The sequence below is a fragment of the Triturus cristatus genome, chromosome 7 (assembly GCF_964204655.1).
Source record: "Triturus cristatus chromosome 7, aTriCri1.1, whole genome shotgun sequence".
Lineage (NCBI taxonomy): Eukaryota > Metazoa > Chordata > Amphibia > Caudata > Salamandridae > Triturus > Triturus cristatus.
In genome coordinates, this window is record NC_140590.1 from 550101100 (window position 1) to 550120622 (window position 19523).

The following is a 19523-nucleotide window of genomic DNA, read 5'->3' on the forward strand; positions in this document are numbered from 1 at the left end:
GGCCATGATAATGACTTGAGTCCTGTCTTGTCGAATCTTCTTCAGAACTCGAGGACGCAAGGGTATGAGGGAGAAACATGTAATGCAGCAGAATCTTTCAGATCAACTAAAACACGTCCTTGAAGGCTCCCCTCAAAGGATACTGGAGGGCACAGAAAAACAGACATTGAGCATTTTCTGAGGAGGCAAACAAGTCCACTTGTGGAGTGCCCCACTGGGCGAAAATGTCTTGGACTACCTACAGTAGAAGAAGCTACTCGTGATTAGCAAGATAACACAGTTTCAGGCTGTCAGCTCTGAAATTCAGAGACCCCCGCTAGGTTATTGGTAGTGAGGCAGGTCTCAATGCTTACAGGCAAAGGAGGTAAGACCCTACTCACACTTGCTTGTCCACATACCACATAATGTGTGTTGTCCTTCAAGATCTGGATGAAACAAACCTTAGATAACGGGGAGAAAGGCCTTGAGTGGCAGCCGAATAGGCCTCATTTTCAACAGGTTCATGTGAAGAACCTGTTCTGCTGGAGACCAGAAGTCTCTGATCGCCAAATCCTACAAATGAGCTTCCAAACCTGAGGCAGAGGCACCTGTCACTACCATAGCAATAGCTGGACAGGGAGCGAAAGCCCTCCTGCAACTCAAGTATGCCTTGTTTCTCCACCAAACCACTTCGACAACATTGCTGGGGAGATCATGATGGAGTCCAACATGTCCCCCCTGTACTGTAACAGCTGCCTGCATAAGCACCACTGCAGCGCCCTCATGTGCCCATGTCTGTTCTTTTATAAAACCATAGTGAAGCCAAATAATTATTGTATGTCGATTTTGTGATTAATAAATACATGCTTTTTTTTAGAAACCAATGGTTGCTGCACATCTGAATACCTTAATTAATTTGGTTCTATGTAACGGTGAGCTGACTTTTTGGATGCTCTGAGTCTATGTTGAATAACTACGGTCTCTAGAAGAAATTTATGTTAAAAGATAGGTCCAGGGCCACTGTTTTCTGTACCATTCGACACCCAGGTCCAAGGTCTTTTGTTTGGGTTACCCCATTTATTATAATGGCTGCATTTCTTCTGTGACATGCGCTGCAATCAGATGTGCCACGTCCCCTAAGGGATGGGCATAGCGAGCTAATAAGCAATTAGCATTCAATGACTTCAGGGCCATACTCCCAGCTGAGAAAATCTTCTTTCCCCAAGCCTCATGTCTCTTGGATTCCCTATTCATGGGGAAATGTAGGGAATGCCCTGTGTAATTGTCCTGAAGAACATAATGCTTGAATCACTTAGCTTTCACGTAACGGATGCACTGAGAGAGATGAGGTGTCACCAGGAGCAGGAAGTTAATGTCTAGCCACAAAGCGAGTGACATCCAGCGCCAATGAGGGTTTCTCCTAGCACAGGTTCCACTAACCCCTCATTTAAAGGCAGTAGAGGTTCCGACATGGGGGTTGAGAATAGGAGACCATTCCTAAGGACACTGGTCTTTGTAACCACAGAGGGGAGCTGCAGATCCAGGACTTCCGCCGCTTTCTTGATCAGTGTATGAAGGGACACAGGGCTCAATTTATATCACAGCGAGCAGCCTGCCGTTCAGCCATGGTGATGGAGTAAATTATGGTCCATTCACTCCTTCATTACCATCAAGCTGACCAACCTAGCTTACAAACTTTCTATGAATAGACGCAGGACCTGATACGTCAGGTCCCCTCATGCCACATTCAGATTTGAAGTACTCTGCACATCTGCTGAACCCTGCAGCAGGTGCAGTGGCCTCTTTTGGTTGGACAGTGGGTCAATCTTTTTCACACTATACTCCTGTACCAGATTACAACCTTGCCCTTTCTCCTCAATTTGCCACACAGCATACCTGAATGGGGAACTAAGGCTGTCATAATACACTGCATGGCTCCCTTATCAACCACACTTGCAGGGTCGACAAGGTCGGTGTTAAGGATCAGATTGGGAAGGATATTGGCAGTCTGCAGTGTGGAAATGGACATAATGGCAGCCTTTCACTGAGGAATGCAAACAGCTATTACAAGATACTCAAACTTAGAGGCGATGGGACTCCCATTATAAAAGGAGTTTGGCTTGTAAAACCAGTTAACCTATTGGGTCCAAACCGAAAGGGAGACGGACCCCTTCACAGTATATAAAGCAGCCCAGCTAGGATGTGGTAGCATGTCATGCGAATCAGTACTCAAAACATAACACTACTACCATTTTAGGAAATGGGAATGTGGTCTAGGGTGCTTTGAAGGAATACGATGGAAGAATGGGGGAGAATGTGCATGGGATCAGGATACTAAAGCTCACACTACCTTTTTCCCTTTTCAAACTCATGGTCAAGGCACACACCAGATAAGACCCTAGTCCCTATGCATCCCAGGAGTGACTACAGAAATCACATAGTTACCTGCACTCAATAGTCCAGAGAGGATACCTGAGGAGGTAGAGCTATTGTCCAAGCAGTAACACAGGGTTCCGAGGAAATAAGGGGTTGTTGACACGCTTAGATGATTATCGTTGTTATAGACCGCACAAGTCTAACAATAAACCAGCACTGTACATGCACCCCTTTCCATTTGTCATGGCCATTCTCACACCTACTGCTCACAAGAACAACCTACTTCGAACATCTCTCTAAAACACTTCAGGATCCTTACCAATGATCAGCTTGAAGTGACATCCAATGATGTGAAGAACAACCAACAAGATACAAGCAGCCCTGAATCCATACTTGTGTTCCTAAACATCCTAGCACCAGCAATACTGCACAAATCCAGCAAGGCATCAAAGTATTGCATAAGTAGTTCAGAGGTTAACCTGGAACATATGACAACTATAAAGGGCGATTTCACTAAACACATCAACTAAGTAACATGTAAAACCATGAACATCTTCAACATTTATAAAAAAGAATCCTGTCTTGATGCCTTAAAATGCAATTCATGTGCATCAATACAATACTGTGAAAACTAAACTGATTTTGTTGAATACAATAATGCCAAATTAAGTAAGTCAGTTACCAATATTCTTCAATTGCCTCTCTTCTCTCACATCCACTATATATATGGATGTCCATGGTATTTCTGAAGCGCAGAACCAGCCAAAAGGCAGATAAGCACAGCAGAGGATCCACTATAATACACCATCTCTCCATTCATACCTCTGGAGACCACAAAGCTTACAAAACTGGACATCAATTTAAGGAGTCTAAAGCTCCTAGCTCAGCCATCTGACTGTTTGAGGTGGTTCTAAAAAGAACAGAATTGAGCAGCTGTACAAATATAATCCCTCAGATCACTGATAAGTGGAAGAATGTGATGGTGGAAAATATATTTTGAAGAAGAAATTGTATCACATGAATTTCTAAGCTTGGGACTCATCACAAAAACTCTGGTTACACTCATGCTTCAATGGAGGAGTTTTTTGTACAGGATCCAACTAGTAGATTGGAGGAGTATGGAAACATGTACGTCTATAACAGATTTGAAGGGGGAATCGTGCTCAGAGCATTCAGCGCTCACAACATATTCTTTAAAATATGGAATTCTAGCAATCATGGAGGCAAGAGCGGAAAGGTTTATGTTGAAGTAATAAAGTTTGGTGTCCTACCTGTCCACGCGCAAAGCTGAACAGACGGTTGTGGGAATAATTAGGTTTCGCTTCATGCAACGCTGCGGCCATTTTGGATTGAGATTAATGTAGGAATTTGGCTGATTGAATTGATAGCCATCTTTTGGGCACAAGAAAGAGGCGGAGAGACTGTTTTTCCCCGTCAGTTCGACATGGACAGAAAGAGAGTAATACTGGTATTTGTGATTCTGCCCTTTTGTGAGACAGTTTATTTCTAGTACTGTGGTTTGAAAAGTGATAAGAGGAAGTTATTTTGGCTTTATTCAACAGTTTGTCAGAATGGAGACGGTACGGTTGAGAAAGGTGTGGAGTACAGGGTGCAGGATTGTGTGAGTAAGGCTGTTTATGTGTTGGCTAACAAATAGGGAAGAAAATAGAGAAGTGCATTGGTAAATTAGAAGGAAGGTTTGGAAATAGTACAGAGGATGAGAAGTTTTGGTCTGTGGAGGTCGCAGGTGATGATATGGTTGGTGGAAGTGGTCGGAAAATGACTCAAATGTGAAAACCTATTCGTTGAGAAAAGCTAAATAAGAAAAAAGGGACCTTTAATCAGAAAGGCGAAAAGAGGACAACTATAATAGAGCTGAAAGGTTAGGCTATAAAGGCCGCAAAAGGACACAGATCAATAGTTTGTGATGAGTCTTCCAGTACTGGAGACATTGTGATTTCATGGTCATCCGATTATACTGACACTGAGGAGCAGGAGAGAGAAAGGAAAAGGGTTGAAAAGGAGAAAAGTGAAAAAAGCTAATTTGATCACACTAAAGATCCTCTGGGGATTTCATTTTTGACCCACATACAATTCAGCACCCGCTCTCTCCTCAGTGGGTATCAGCAAAGCACAAAGCGGAGTATGTGTTCTGGATTAGGTGAGAAATGCAAAAAGAGGTTTCGGTCAGAGTGCCCAAGACCTTCTCTGGCTAACAAGGTGGTGTTTACGCCCGAGTTAGACACTAAGACGATTACAATTTTTAATAAGTCTGGTAGAGATCCCAGAAGTGTCTTGATAAAGGACTGAAAGGATGTCAGAATCGCCTGCTTGATGTTTTTGGACCATTGACAAAAGTATTTGATTTATGCGAAGAGGCATACCAGCAGGAGTCTGTAGTGGATGTACTGGAACTGTGGCAATGGGTCCAAAGAGCAGTGTGTTTGTTAGGAAACACAAACGCTGCATTATGTGCAGAACGAAGGAAGAGTCTATTAATGAAAATAGACCAGAAGTTAGCTGAACTAGCAGGCAAGGAGTCAGGTCAAGAGGCAAATGATCTTTGTTAGAGAAATGGCTCGCTATGCAGGGGCATTTAACTATATTCATAAAGTTCAGAAGGACTTTAGGAAGGTTTTTGGAGGGGCCAGGAGAATGCGGGGATGACTTCCGGCTGTGGTTTTAGAATCACAAAAAATTATTTTTCGCGTGGAATTAGACCCAGTGGGTTCAGAACTTTGGATCCAGTACATCCAGCTTCTATCCCTAGAGGCAGAGGGGAAGAGGAAGATTTAGAAGAGAGAGAAGGACAAGACATCAAGGTATGTTTGGGAAAAGACCCTTTGTGTATTGTGGAAACGTTGGGTGGCAGGCGCGCCTATTTTTAGACAGATGGAAGGAGATAACTTCAGACCCTTGGGTTTTACTAACAGTGAGTGGATATCTAATAGATTTTCTAGAGAGTCCAATCCTTATAAGGCGACCAAGGGCGTGTGTTTTTCAAATAAGGAAGAAAATATGGTAGATCAGGAAGTACAGGAGTTGGAAAGGAAGGGAGCCATAGAAAAAGCAGACAATGTTTCAGCAGGATTTGTGAGCAATCTTTTTCTTGCAGAGAAAAGGGATAAGGGCAAGAGACCAGTGATACATTTGAAGGAATTGAATGATTGGGTGCAATACAATCACTTCAAAATGGAAGGTATTCATATGTTGAGGGGTCTCTGAAGAAAAGGGGATTGATTGACATGGTTAGATCTAAAGGATGAATATCTGGCAGTCTCATTATGTTACAAACAAAGGAATTAGCTGAAATTTCAATGGAAAGGCATTATGTGACAATTCAAAAGTCTCCCATTTGGATTGAAGTCAGCTCCTTGGTGTTTCATGAAGGTGATGAGGAAAGCAGTTGCTTGGTTGCGGAGGAGAGGAGTAAGATTGATAGTGTACTTGGATGATATCCTAATTATGTCACAGACCAGAGATTTGAGAAACACACAACGCTTGCAGTCTGTGTGTTAGAGGATGTAGGTTTTGTAGTAAACAGGGAAAAGTCATGTCTGGAGCCTACACAGGAGACCGTGTTTTGGGGGTTTTCAGATTTGGACGTTGGATTCTATATTGAGATTTCCCATAGAAAAGGTAAACCAGATTCGGCAAGCAGATTCGGAGAATGGTGATATGCGAACGGATAACCTTGAGACAAATAGCCAGGGTATTAGGTCTATTATCGGCATCCTTTCAGGCAGTATTCCCAGCACTGATGCATTATCAAACTCTTCAGAGATTGAAGACTAAGTTCTTGCACAGAGGAGTGAGATACTCACAGGAAGTACAGATAGATGGAGAGAGGAGTTTAAATGGTGGTTGGAGAATTTGGAAGCATGGAATGAAGGGCCATTTTTAGTCCTTTACCAGATGTGGTGATTGAATCGGATGCCAGTCTTCAGGGCTGGGTAGCATGATTGGCCTCGTTGATGACAGGGGGGGAAATGGAATGGCCTAGAAAAGGTGATGCACATTAATTATCTAGAATTGTTGGCATGTTCATTTGCGATAAAAAGTTTCATCAGGGATCGTGTGAGATGTGTACTTTTAAAGATTGAGAACATCTCTGTTGTACGTTATGTCAACAAATTGGGGAGACCTCGATCCAAAGCTCTACCAGATTTGGCAAGGGATTTTTGGCATTTTTGTCTGAGCAGGAACATCACAATACAGGCTCAGTGCATACCAGGAATGAACAATACAATAGCAGATTGGAATTCGAGAGAGTTGAAGGATTTCAGCGATTGGATACTGAGCAAGGAGGTGTTCAGGTTTATCAATGACAGATGTGGTCCGTTTATGGTGGATCTGTTTGCGAACAGAGTAAATACTCAAAAAAATAGGTTTTACAGTTGGAGATCAGATCCAGAGGTGGAAGCAGTGGATGCGTTCCTGCAGAATTGGAACAAAAGTCGGGGATATGCTTTCCCTTCTTTTGCTCAGATTCAGAGAATATTATTGAAGGTGAAGAAAGAGGAGGCGGCAATGGTGTTAGTAGCACCTTTCTGGTAATCCCAGGTTTGATAACCAGGTGTCATGGAGAAGTTGATAGCCAACTCGGTACTTCAGCCGAATATTCGAGGTTTGTTAGTGAGTGCAGTGGGGGACAGGCACGAGTTAGTTCTGCAGGGGCAGTTGCGGTTGATGCTTTGGTTGATTTCGGGAGAGCCTGGCAGGTGTCAGGGTTATCTTTGGAGGCTTCAAAACTCATTATGGACTCAAGGGCTCCAGGATCTTCCAAGGAATACAGGTTGGCATGGAAGAGATGGGTTTGTTGTTGTGTTTCGAGGGGTTTGGATCCCATATCAGCACCTTTGGTAGATGTGGTGAATTACTAACGGAGTTCTTCGAGGAAGGAAGGTCTTACTGTTCAGTGAACATTAATAGGTCGACAATTTCTGCTGGGTATGAATTAACAGATAGTTTACCAAAAGGACAACATGATGTAGTGAATAGACTGTTAAGGAGTGTACCTCCAGGGCCTAGGCATTTGTCTTTGTGGGATGTGGATGTTGTTCTTCAGGAGTTAGCAAGTTGGTCGGAGAATGAGTTTCTAGATTTGAGAAGACTTTCTTTGAAATTTCTTATGCTTCTTTGTTTAATTCCAGTTAGGAGGGTCTCTAATGTAAAGGCATTAGAGGTCTTGGGACGAAGATATTTGCCAGAAGAGGTTTGTTTCAATATAACTAAGAGAACAAATCCAATGTCCCAAACTATTTTTTATCTGAATTTGGATAAATCTAGAAAGTTATGTGTAGTGAGATGTTTGTGTGAATATGAAAGAAGAACGGAGAGTTTGAGTGACGCTATGGAATGGATAACCAACTGATAATTTATTTAAAAAAAACCTTACAAAGCAGGGTCTACACCTACTTTGGCTAAGTGGTTGAGAGAGGTTATGACGAGAGCAGGAATAGATCTTGAAAAAATTGGGGCACATTCTGCTAGAGTGGCTACGGCATCCAAAGCATATTTGTTAGGCAGTGGATTGACTGGTATTTTAGCAACAGCAGATTTGTCATCAGAATCAGTTGATTTTTTTTTTTTTTTATTTCAAACCTTTTGATTGCGCGGTTAGGAATATTATGGCAAGGCTTTAAACATGCATAATACTGGCCTCCATGCCTTGCCACAAAATTCAGATTTTCCAAAGCTGGGGTGGGTGGTAAATCATGATTTTATTAAAGACAAGGAGGCTGATATTATCCCACCCTATAAATTCCCACCCTATAATATGTTTTTGGTTTATTTTCCGTGGGGGATTACAGGAAATAAACAAGGAATGGTGGAGAAGAAAGACGTTTTTCAAGTTGGTTGAGATTTGGTTATTTTATGATTGTTCATCGAAGTAGGACAATTAAGCTTGTTCGCAGCAAAAGAAGGAAGATGTCTGCCAGACAACAAGTTATATAGCGTGTGGCATATTAAAGGATTCTTATTCGAAGTTATTTTTATTGTGGAGGTTGCTGCTGCGAGTTTGCAATTAAAGAAGTATACATAATATCAGCCTGCGTGTCTTAAATAAAATCATGATTTTCTACCCACACCAGCTGTGGAAAACCTGAATTTTCTTCAAGAGTTTAGCATCCTGCCTTACCCAATTACAAACAAGTGATTAATACCCTATTGGTGTATGTGTTAAGAAATAAAATGTAAGCATTTTGCATATTTAGCAGCACAAAAACATAAAAAAGACAGTAAATATACCCTGTCAAAACATTTTTATCCAGTGCAACCCATCCCTTTCTGTAACTGAAAAATTATGCTTCTGGTAATGTCAGGTCTTTATATATTAAAGGGTTTCACTAGCTCTTCTTGATATCTGCCTCTAAAACGTACATTTGTTAGCCAAGGTAAATGGAACATTGTGATAACTATCTTTTTGTGTCATTTTCAAATAATTACAGGGGAAGACGTACCATTCCTACACATATTTCTTCAATGTGTTAGTCTGATGCGCAACCTAAAGGTGGCTGAACTCACTCATGCGTACACTATAAAATTAGGCATGCTTAGTAACATTTCATTTCCTTGGGAGGGCACGTAGTTTTTAACCTTTCTTTTCCTCCAAAAACTGTTCCACACCAAACTACCTCCTGATCCGACAATCACGTGCCCTGTGGACCATGCCATATTGTTGTGCCTACTGCCAGTAAATTATTTTCATTCAGGAAGTACTTCACAATGTTTCTGATGACACAACCTCCAATGGTTGCAATTTTAAACCTGCTCCCATCACATTGCTTCAAGGTTTTAAATCTTTTTCTCCCTAGACCCAAACACAGCTATTGCCTTGTGGAATCTTTCGCTGTATCGCCCTCTACACTCACCCGTTTCCTGCAGAAAGGTCCCGTAATCTTACTTCCTTCAAACCAGGCCCTGCGTGGTAGTGATGTCAGGAAACTGTTCTCACTATTCAATGTGCTTCCAAGTCCTACAGCCACACTACCTCCAGACCTTATTCCACATCATACGTGCTGCTAAGTTACATCCCTCAACCAGTAAACTCAAACCTGCAACATACCTGCCTCCAAGTCCGCATTGGAAAGGACGAAGAAATCAATAACTCTGGAGGTGAAGTCAAAGGCTGTCTGTTGGTTGCCATGGATGACAGAGATGCTATGCCGGTCTCCATAGCTGGCCCGGGGCATCCCCCCCTGGAACACAATGTATGGAGGCCTGGAAGAAACAGCAGTTAACAACTTTACTATTCTCAACAGCTGCAGAAAAATGAAAAATAAATCAGTCACCAAGATCCTACACACATGCAAACACACACATGCTCGACCCATGCATGTGTACACACACCTGCACGCACGCAGGCGCACACATGTGTGCACCGACAGAACATACATACACAGAGAATATCACTGGGGTCAGAGAATAACTGACCCACTGACACCCACCTTGTGATGCTTTACCCTGAAGGCCAATGGCTAACTGGGCAAAGAGACTGATATTTTGTCTAATCCTGCAGGTGATCCTTTCACAGAGGTCTGCGAATGAATGAGCCCTAAAAAGTTCCTTTTTCCACCCGCAGGGCATCCCCTCCTAGTGCATAAAGCAACACAATGGAATAGACTTGAGCTGATTACAGCTCAACTACCACACGGGCAGTTACTTCAGACAGAGAGCCGACCATCTGGATCAAACACTGCCATTACTCCACCATTTGTACTTCATGGTAGAGGTAGAGGAGCGTCACTTTTTGCACTTCAATGACTATCAGAAAGAAAACCTACACATTGCATTTCAATTGTATTCCAAATGTTTTGATTCTAAAGATAATAGGCATGGCAACTACTAATCATCAATCAAACCAATTCAAAATACTTTTAAAGGAGCCAACTTGTGACGGATGTCACCACAGATCATAATACCAAAGCAGATATCATGGAACAAACATTCCGGAACGCCTATACGTGGTGGTTATTACCGATGTAGGACTTAGTAACGGGAACTGTTTTTATTTTCTCTACACTGGATGGGCACTTTTAACAGGTCAAACATACCGTAGAGCTTGTGTGAACATTGCACTTCGACTTAAAAAATACCGAGAAAAGTGTGTACTTGGCTAATTGAAGCAGGCAGTCCGTCTCAGGGCCAGAGATAGGCCTATTAGTGCAGAGACCAAATTTAACATCCCTGCACTCCATAATACCCTTTGAGATATTCTAAGCTAAAATATGGCTAAGTATATTGTACAGTAAAAGAGCCTAAATAGCATGTTCCTCCATAAACCTACAGGAATTATGGACAGTGGTATCCGTATAAGACAGGTGACCGAGCATGTGCAACTTCCACAGTATGTACAGAGGACATGCCGGATGACGTTACTCACAAAGCACCCATGAACAGTAGGACCACTACACACACTCCGTGTTCACTCTTCATACACAGCCACCCAAAAGGTCAGAAATCGGCCAAATTCCAACACCTACCCCTTCCTCGTGGTCTGCCAGCAGATCTTGGGGATGGCTTTGCATGGAAAAGGACCTGCAAAGAGAAGTCAGTCATATTCACTGGTTCGTGGTAAAGTAAAACTAAGATTCTACATTGTAAGCAAGTACAGATGCCCAAACTCTACTCATACCATTTTACACTAGTTAGGCAAACCTACAATCCGAGTCTTCCTCCCCATCCACAATTTGTCTACAGTAGATTTTTGCTATTAAACAAATTCTCCAAGTTATCAGTATGATTAGATAGTGTAAACTTCTTGCAACCTCCGAGAGAATAAATGAAAAAAGCAAAAATGAACCAAAGAAAAGTACCAGTCTTACAATCCTCACCATTGCTAGCTTCTGAATAAAAAGTGATGATATTTTTTTTTTTATGAAGGTGAGGCGTCCACAACTATTTACTAGGTAAGAGACACCACTACTGATCAAACCGGTTTCACTGGTCGTGAAGTGCTGCATGTACATATTAGTTTCAACTAAGCCACATCCTGGATTATACTGGCATGTGAGGAAAGGGCATTAAATCAGAAATAAGGGCCATTACATAGTCAGCACAATCCTGATTTTGACAAACCTACTGACTAGCAGAACAGATGAAGCTTTTAAGTTTCACGCTGAAAAGAGAAGGGACATGTTCTTTCTGGCATCTATGAGCTGATCTACAATCTACCTATACTGCTTTGTAAACCTTTAACACAAATAAAAAAAACATTGTACGCAGCTGATTCACAAAGGCAAACTAACAGCAACCAATGTAAACGAGACTGAGATGGTGACACTGGCATGAAAGTACACAGACAAATGAACATTTCAGAATAACGCCTACAGAGTGCCATGCAGACTGGGATGAAGTGGAACCGAGATAGCACCAGACTTGCACTTTGGTACTAAAATACGTAGAGCAACAAACAACAGATGAACATTCCCTCACTTGGATTGTGTACATTAAGCACAAGGAACGGAACTGTATCTGGACATACGTAGATTGGCAGCTACTCATTTCAATAACGAAGGGATTGGGGACCCTGTAAGAAACATCTGGTCCAGCGCCATGCTCATTTGTGCTTGTGACGCATTCTCAAATTGAGTGACAGTTCCGCTACCGAGGGGTCAAATCTGGCAGGCGGTGGCATCCCTTCAAAGTACAATATTCAGTACGGATCCCAATGCTATCATACACTATTGGAATCCATTCCAGAAAATAAAACCAGTTTAGGATTAATAATTGCCAAATTGTTGAGGACTGGAATAGATTCAGGTTCAGAGTGAGATCCAGGGTGCTCTTGGATAATGCTGGGTTGCGCAATCTTTCCCATGAATGAAGATCCGGAAGCCCTGGCCATTATTCTACCCAGCATGAATGCGGACCACAGGACGGAAACGCTCAACTTCTCATGTGAGGAGACACAGTGTGCTTGGAGCGGCTGTGCCTGCCCAGCAGCGAGGAAAATCAGCGCTCTTTCCTCTTCCCAATTGTCTGCTACAAATCAAAGCAGCTTTACTGACATCCTCCTGAGCCTTTCTTGACATAAGGAAGTAAATAAAAGTGTTTTGCATAGTTAATATAAACATTGCATGCAACTAATAGAAATAGTGAATCTTACAATTATCGCAAGTAAACCACATAAAACAATCTGTTTACATTTATCCGTGAAACGTCAGTTTTGAAAATCTATACAATTGAATGACTTGTGTGATTGTCGGTTTTTGGCCGTATGTGGCTCGTTTCTTCTTGTGCCTGTTTTGGGCACACCCACGTGCTCGTGCAAAGGAGCGTTTCTGTCACTGCTTCTGGGAGACAAAGATTGTTTTTGTGTTTGCACATAGGAAGCCCACTCCTGTATGCCTCTGACTTGAAACGAGGGGTGCTATGGGGCACTTCTTATCCATCCCCTTGTTTTTGGTTAAGTATATGTTTAATGAAAGGTGCTCTTTAAATTCGTGCTAACCATGCCCATCCCGATGCCACTGTTCATCTCTCTATGCCTCTTTTTTTAATTATAAAGATAAAGTGCAAGTGGTTTGTGTAGGGAGCTCTTAAAGTGCATGCTAACCGTGTTTGTTCTTTGTCCCGATGACACAAAGTTTATTCGATTCTGGTTTTAAAACTGTTGTTTCCTGACAAGCTAAGGGAATTAAGCATTCAACCAAGTGGTTACAGCTTCTCTGCAGGTGCGAATGTGAAGTTTCAGAAATGTTGGCTTCATGAACGTTTTCCTTTGAGCCAATACCACTGGCATAAGCAAAGGATGTGTAATATTGTCTCCTGTTAGAATCCGCATAGGAAAAACATGGGTTTGACTGGGGCCCTTCCAATTTGGAATAAGATCTTCGGTGTCTATGTGCCCGAAGCGGTGAAGCATGAACTGATGTTTTATGGCTGCAGAAAAATGGGCTGACATACTCCTGGGGTCTCAAGCTTTTATATCAGTTGACTACTGTCCAAGCATGCCATCTCTTTGCAAAAAAATTATTATTTAAATGAGACAGAAGTCTAGTTGAAGAGTTGGTTATTCGACAAAAGGCGGCTTTTTCCAGGTTACTGACCCATGTATCTCAAATACCTAGTTCATCTACTGCCTGCCCCAAGTATTCTGCTCCTGAGTGTTTGGATTCGTTGCTCTCTTGATCCTCGATTTCCATCCTATGTAGTTTAAGGAACCTCTCTCCGAGGCACACAATCTCCAGCATAATTTGACAAGAGCATTCATTCTTTGTAGTTTTTGATTTTTTAAGCACAATTCAAGGCGAGCTTGGGCTGGGGATATTGATTTTGGTATAGAGAATACTGCTTTGGAGGCTTATGTTTGGAGCCTGTTGAGCACTTCCACAGCCCCACCATGCATAATTTCCATACCGTATTCCGCTGTTGGAAGGAATTGGGCTGCCATTACAGTTAGTATGTCATTCAGTGAGGGGCAGCCGAGTTTCTCTTTCAGCTGCTTAAACCCTAATATTAGCAAGTGTGCTTGTGCCTGTGTATGGCAGCTTGATGATGTTTAAAGGTAATTTGATGTACCAAGTTAACGCTCAAGTACTTGTATGTGGCTGCTACCTCGACCTTTTTGGCTTCGAAGAAACAAGTAAATATCCTGTACTTGGTGTCGACCAGGCGGACTACTGTGGTTTTACATAGGTTCAACTCCAAGCCTTGCTGGTCCGTGTAGGTTTTTAATGCGTTCATGCTATATTGCAGGCAGATGGGTGCTTGGCTCAAGAGAACAATACCATTGGCATACTGTAAGCATCCTATTTTCTCTGTTGCCAAAGTAAGGGGATGGCTTTCCTCTTGTGGGAGGTGACTTTCAAAGTCTGCAAGGTATAAATTAAACAGGCTTGGGTCTAGCACGCATCCATGTTTGAGGCCATTCATTGTGTCGATTTTGTTCGGGACTCTACTGCCATTTCCTATTTTGACCTGAGCCCAGGTTTCTTTATACAATGCTATGATTTCCCTTAGCCGATTTCTTGGGATGCACCATTTTACCAATTTTTCCCAAAGGCGACCACGTGGGACCTGGTCAAAGGTCGATTTGAGGTCAACAAAACATGCAAACTGCCGGGATTTGCACAGTTTTGTTTTTTCAGCTGAGATGGTGAGTACTGTTAAGTTTGTGAGCATTAACGGTATCACGTTGTTTTCGTTTTACCCACGATTGCAGGTCTTAGAGTGAACATGACGCATACAGCTTAACCTGCACTGCTTGGCAAGGAAAGATGCTTCCTTTCCATGAATCTGGTATGATGTTATGTTTGGGTTTCGTTTTTATGAATTAGAATATGCAGGTTGGCAGCATACATCCTTTTCGTGGGTGCTTCGGGTTCATTGTCTCTTCTTTCGTGGGGTTCTTAGCACCAGCGATGCAGAGACCAGGACAGCTCAAGGATGTGCATATGGCCTTCATTACTGCCAATTACAAGGCCAGCCTAGCGCGCGCCCTAGTGCAACACACAATGGCATTCACCTTTTTGATGAATTGATGTCCATTTATATCCAAGGATTCTGAGAATGCAGAACGGGTATTATTGTGTTTGAAAACAGGCCTGGGTGAGGTATTTCAGTCCACCAAATCTGTGTTTATTGAAGCGCTGCAATGCAGACCTGAGTTGTTTAAAGTCTGTGAGAATTAACGATCTGTTTTTAGTCACCCTACTAGTAGGCTTAGCTTTGGAAGTCAGACAGGATTAACTAAATTAAATACAGAAGTGTCAAGGCAAAACACTTATTGCTGCTTGCAAAACAAATTAGGCGCATTTGGAGTCTATCACAGTTGCCTCGAATCATAGAAAGGGATGTGAATTAAAGCCCGAGCACTGGTGAGTTTATGGTCGATATAATGGTTTCTTATATATAAATATATATATATATATATATTTTTTTTTATATTGCTCAGTTATTTTTTTAGCGCGGACTACATGCTTGTTTTGAAATCAGAATTTAGTAATATTAGTAATGTTTTATAATAGGAAAAACGAGGTGATATGCCCATGAGAAATTGTTGCTAATGAAGCTTTTTTTTTTTTTTTAAAGAGTTTTACTACTGGTGTTTTTTTTAAACAATGTGTTTTGTGACAGATTTTTTTTCCACAAAAAAATCAAGTATTAAAGGTGTAGTTTGTGTCGGCAATCAATAAGTTAATAAAATAACTTAATATGCAGTTTTTTCTGTCTGCACATTTTTGAACGGCTTGTTCCATTGCAGCTGAGGCAGTTAAGTTTGCAAAACTACTGATGGGTATAAAACTAACGAAAGTGGTGCAGTGGTAAGCTGTCTACTTCCAAAGTGTATTCTTGGATTCTAATCTATGCTCCTGCTTTTGTGTGTATATTGTGTGATTCGGTGTAATTTATAGAATATCCTTGTGACTATACTTGTAAATGTGTAATATTTAATGCAATGTGTAAAAATGCCTAACATGTCAGTGCTTTTTTTGTTTATAAAAAATCTGGGCCAAAGCTTTTGTTCCTAAGATCGCAGCTGGTTTTATGAAAGCTTGGGGTGCCAAATACCAAGACTATGTAGTGTTTATTGTAACCTATGTCTCCAATTCACCACCAGACACTTCCTGTCTTTGTTACTGTAGTATATTTTTTTTTCATTCTGGCTTTCATTCTTTATCACTGGTGTTCTAGCTTTCTTTTTCTCGGTTTCCCCTTTTGTATTTTTCTCTCTTTCTCTGCATCAGTTAGATGAGGAAAGATAAGTGCCAGTCTTAAACAAGCATTGGCATAGCCAATAGGTCTCGCCTTTGGGACGTTATAAGTATTTAGTTATGCAGGACAATATCCTTGGTGCAACAACATCAACTGTTGCATGGCTAAACACTTATAAGGTCCCAAAGGCGAGACCTATTGGCTATGCCAATGCTTGTTCAAGTGGTTGCGGATTATAATCTGGTTTTCTGCGCAGTCCATTTGATCGCTGTGGGCAGAGGGTTCTTGCTTAGCCTCGTTTGTCTCCCTGCTGTCTTCTAACCATGACAAGATCTCAGTTTGTTAGTTTGTTTTGAGTGATCTCGGCCTTCAAGGGGTTGGCTGGCAGGGCCTACATTTTGCAAATGTGGGCTTCCCAGACTTTATCCGCAATCCCCGCATTTTGTTGTCCTTCCTTTCCCATTACCCACGCATTTATAACTTCCCAGAATCCTTTGCGGTTAAGAAATTCGCTTTTTTCTTATTCCTACTTGAAAATTTGTTTTTGCTTTCCATCATTCCTTGTGGTTATAGTATTATCATGTTTCTCAGTATTTTTTTTCCGGCCTTTGCCTTTCTTTGCATCCGATGTTAACCTTATCACTTCACTTGTAACTTGCGCTTGTAGCTTGCGCAACCCGCTGGTATACCAGCTTTGCTTTCCTGTTCTCCTTGTTGCGTTATTTTTTTCTTCATTAATGTATGGTACCGTTCTGGCTGGAAATTGACGATAGGGTTGTGATAAAAATTTCCCAGGCCTTTTTTCACATTGCCCTGCTCCAGTTTTTACTTCTTCTGGTTTTCCTTTGCAGCGATAAACCTCTGCTATTATCTTTGCTAGCCCTAATCTTTTTATGTTGTAGCTGACTTGTGTGGAGACTAACCCATTAGCTTTACTCATCGAACGCTTCTTCGCTTATTAGCGTGTAGTCTTATTGATTTTATCCTGCTGCTGAGGAAGATTACTGATGCTGGGGTGTCCTCCTTTATGTTGCCATTCAGTATCTTGAAACCTTGTTTTTCCAGCTTCTTTCGTGGGTTAATGGAACTGAAGGGTTTACCTCATTTTTTAGGTTTCGCCTGACCCAGCGCATGCGCTGATCTGGCGACACTTATTGAGAGGGCTCCAAAAAGTGCTACCAGGCCAGCCTAGAGCTACAGTGCATGTGCGCGGGCCGCGATTACTTTCACTTTCATGGCCGCACAGCCGCTTTGATGTTTGATCGCGATCACTTTCGCAGCCGCATGGCCGCTTGGCATAGCCAACAGGTCTCGCTTTTGGGACCTTATAAGTATTTAGTTATGCAACTGTTGCATGGCTAAACACTTGTAAGGTCCCAAAGGCGAGACCTAATGGCTATGCCAATGCTTGTTGTTACTCTGGATGCGGTTTATATTGAGGTCTCCAGAAATGATGAGGTGCGATTGTTGGTATAGGTTCTGTAATGTCTTTATTAGCTCGATCAAGCTTTCCATCCTTTCCTCCTTCTTTGCTTTGCTTGACTGCTGCAAAAGTTGGATTATCGGTTGTATTAATTGTGGTTTTGGGCAACAATGGACCTGGATAACGTTGTGGGTTATCTTTCGTAGCTCAATCCCACATTGCTGAAAGTTTCTTGCTGAGCAAGAACTTGGTGCACAGGTTCTGCTGTAGCCCATGTTGTTACCATTGCTTCTCTATTTCTTATGTAAGGATGTGTTTTTTTTCCCCTTCAGAGTTTGATATAGCACGAACTTGACCTGAATCGGGTATCAGAGCGCTTTACATAGCACCAGTTACGTTACATGAGGACACACATTCATTGTGGTTAGGCACAGGGAGATTACGTGATTTGCCCAGAATCACAGGATGTTCAGCGTCATTGCCGAGACTCGAACCCGGCCAGTTCCCCAGATTTGAGGTCGACCACTCTAGTCATTAGGCCAACTCCTATTCTTTTCTCCTATTCTACTCTATGAATTCTATTGCTAGTAAGTGTGAGAAATTGATGTGTGCCAGCTCTCGTATTTCCTTAGTTAGTTTCATGATCACCCCTCTGTTTAATATGTCAAACGAGCCTCTTGACATATAGGTGGGAATCAACCAGAGTTTAGTGCTTTGTTGGATCTGGACCGCCTGTGGCCCAGAGGGTGCCTGTCCTTGTTCCTGCTGAGGCGCGCCATGCTGTGTTTGTTGACCCTGTGCCTTGACCTGCTGCGAGACCTTAGTGTTACATGCATCTTAGAGTATCTGGGCATTCCTTCTCTTCATTCCAGCATTACTGTTCTCTTTACGCGTGTGCATATGGTTCTGCTCTTTGTCATCATTGGTTTGGATACCTTATATATACGTTAATTGATTTGTTTTTGGTTTCTTCATTGTTCTGATATGCTACTATTACTGACCGTATACCCGCCAGTCTTTGTGCTGTGTCGAAGCTCATAGGAGGTCTAGTTAGTGTTTTTGTCACACTATACTGCGTGCAGATGGAGCTTAAAACAGTTACTGACCCCTGGATGTTGGTAGGCGCTCTATCAGTTGCAGCTATTTCGTCATGCTTTGGTTCCTCTGGGTTGGCCTCCGCTTTTCCTTTGTTTTGGGCAAATATCTGCAATACTCAATTTTGCTGGAGCCTTTGTATTTCTTGCAGATTTTCATTTGCCTCTTCCTTTCCTTTCTGGTAAGGGTCAGTCCTTTCCTTTCAGTTTCCTCAAGTGCATTTTCTAAGACTTCTTCCTCTGGTTTCCCATATGCTGGAATATCCCTGCAGTTTCCTGCAGTTTCAAGTTGCCTTCGCTACTGTTGTTGCCTGCGGGATTTGTATGATATTTTTAAGTGAGGTAGAGAGTGGGATATCCACGGTTGCTTGTGTATCAATGGAGGGCACTGCTTTTCTTAAATCGTATTCTAAGACCCAAAGTCTCTCCTGTGGTCTGGGTGATTGTATTCTTACTTCCAGCAGGATATGGTTTAGGGTAAATGATAGAGCCTGGAGATAGTCCCCTAATCTTACACATTAACAGGGAGCTAGTTGTATGCAGTTGTGATTTTGGGCTCTATGAATCAGCTCATGAAGCTCTTGCAGTTTCTTGTCTATGCCAACTATGTGTACTTCTAGGAAATCAAGGAGGTCAACCTGTATTTCCTGTTTATCTGCTTGATGTCGGATTGCCAAAGACATTGTCTCCATTGTGATTGGGCGTGCCCCCCATGTATCTGCTGACACTGTGCTGTTTGTGGCTTCGGCTACTGCTTCCGAGTCTGGAGTTCCTGTCTCTTTCCCTTGGAGCAGTTATAGGGATCCCTTCGGGCTGAAACATCTTGATTGGGATTAGTGAAGGCTTTGCCACGTAGGGGAACTTGTCCTTTACTCACGAGATACTGCTGTGAACCAGGAAAGTGCTCAAACTGACTGGTTGTATCCTTCTGAAGGTTTTGCTCTTGTAGTATAGGTACTGGGTTTTTAGGTTTCGCCTAGCACAGCGTG

General features: G+C 42.2%; 1 protein-coding gene across 2 annotated transcripts in view; it reads right to left on the reverse strand.

Annotated features, from left to right (window-relative positions):
• The window catches only part of LLGL2 (LLGL scribble cell polarity complex component 2), a 682570-nt gene that overhangs the window by 392785 nt on the left and 270262 nt on the right, over nucleotides 1-19523 (reverse strand). For both annotated transcript variants that reach the window (XM_085616998.1, XM_085616999.1), the window contains exons 9-10: nucleotides 10842-10896; nucleotides 9425-9579 (exon numbers count right to left, since the gene is read on the reverse strand). In XM_085616998.1, the coding sequence (XP_085473124.1) occupies nucleotides 9425-9579; nucleotides 10842-10896 (210 nt within the window). The remainder of the gene's footprint in view (nucleotides 1-9424; nucleotides 9580-10841; nucleotides 10897-19523) is intronic.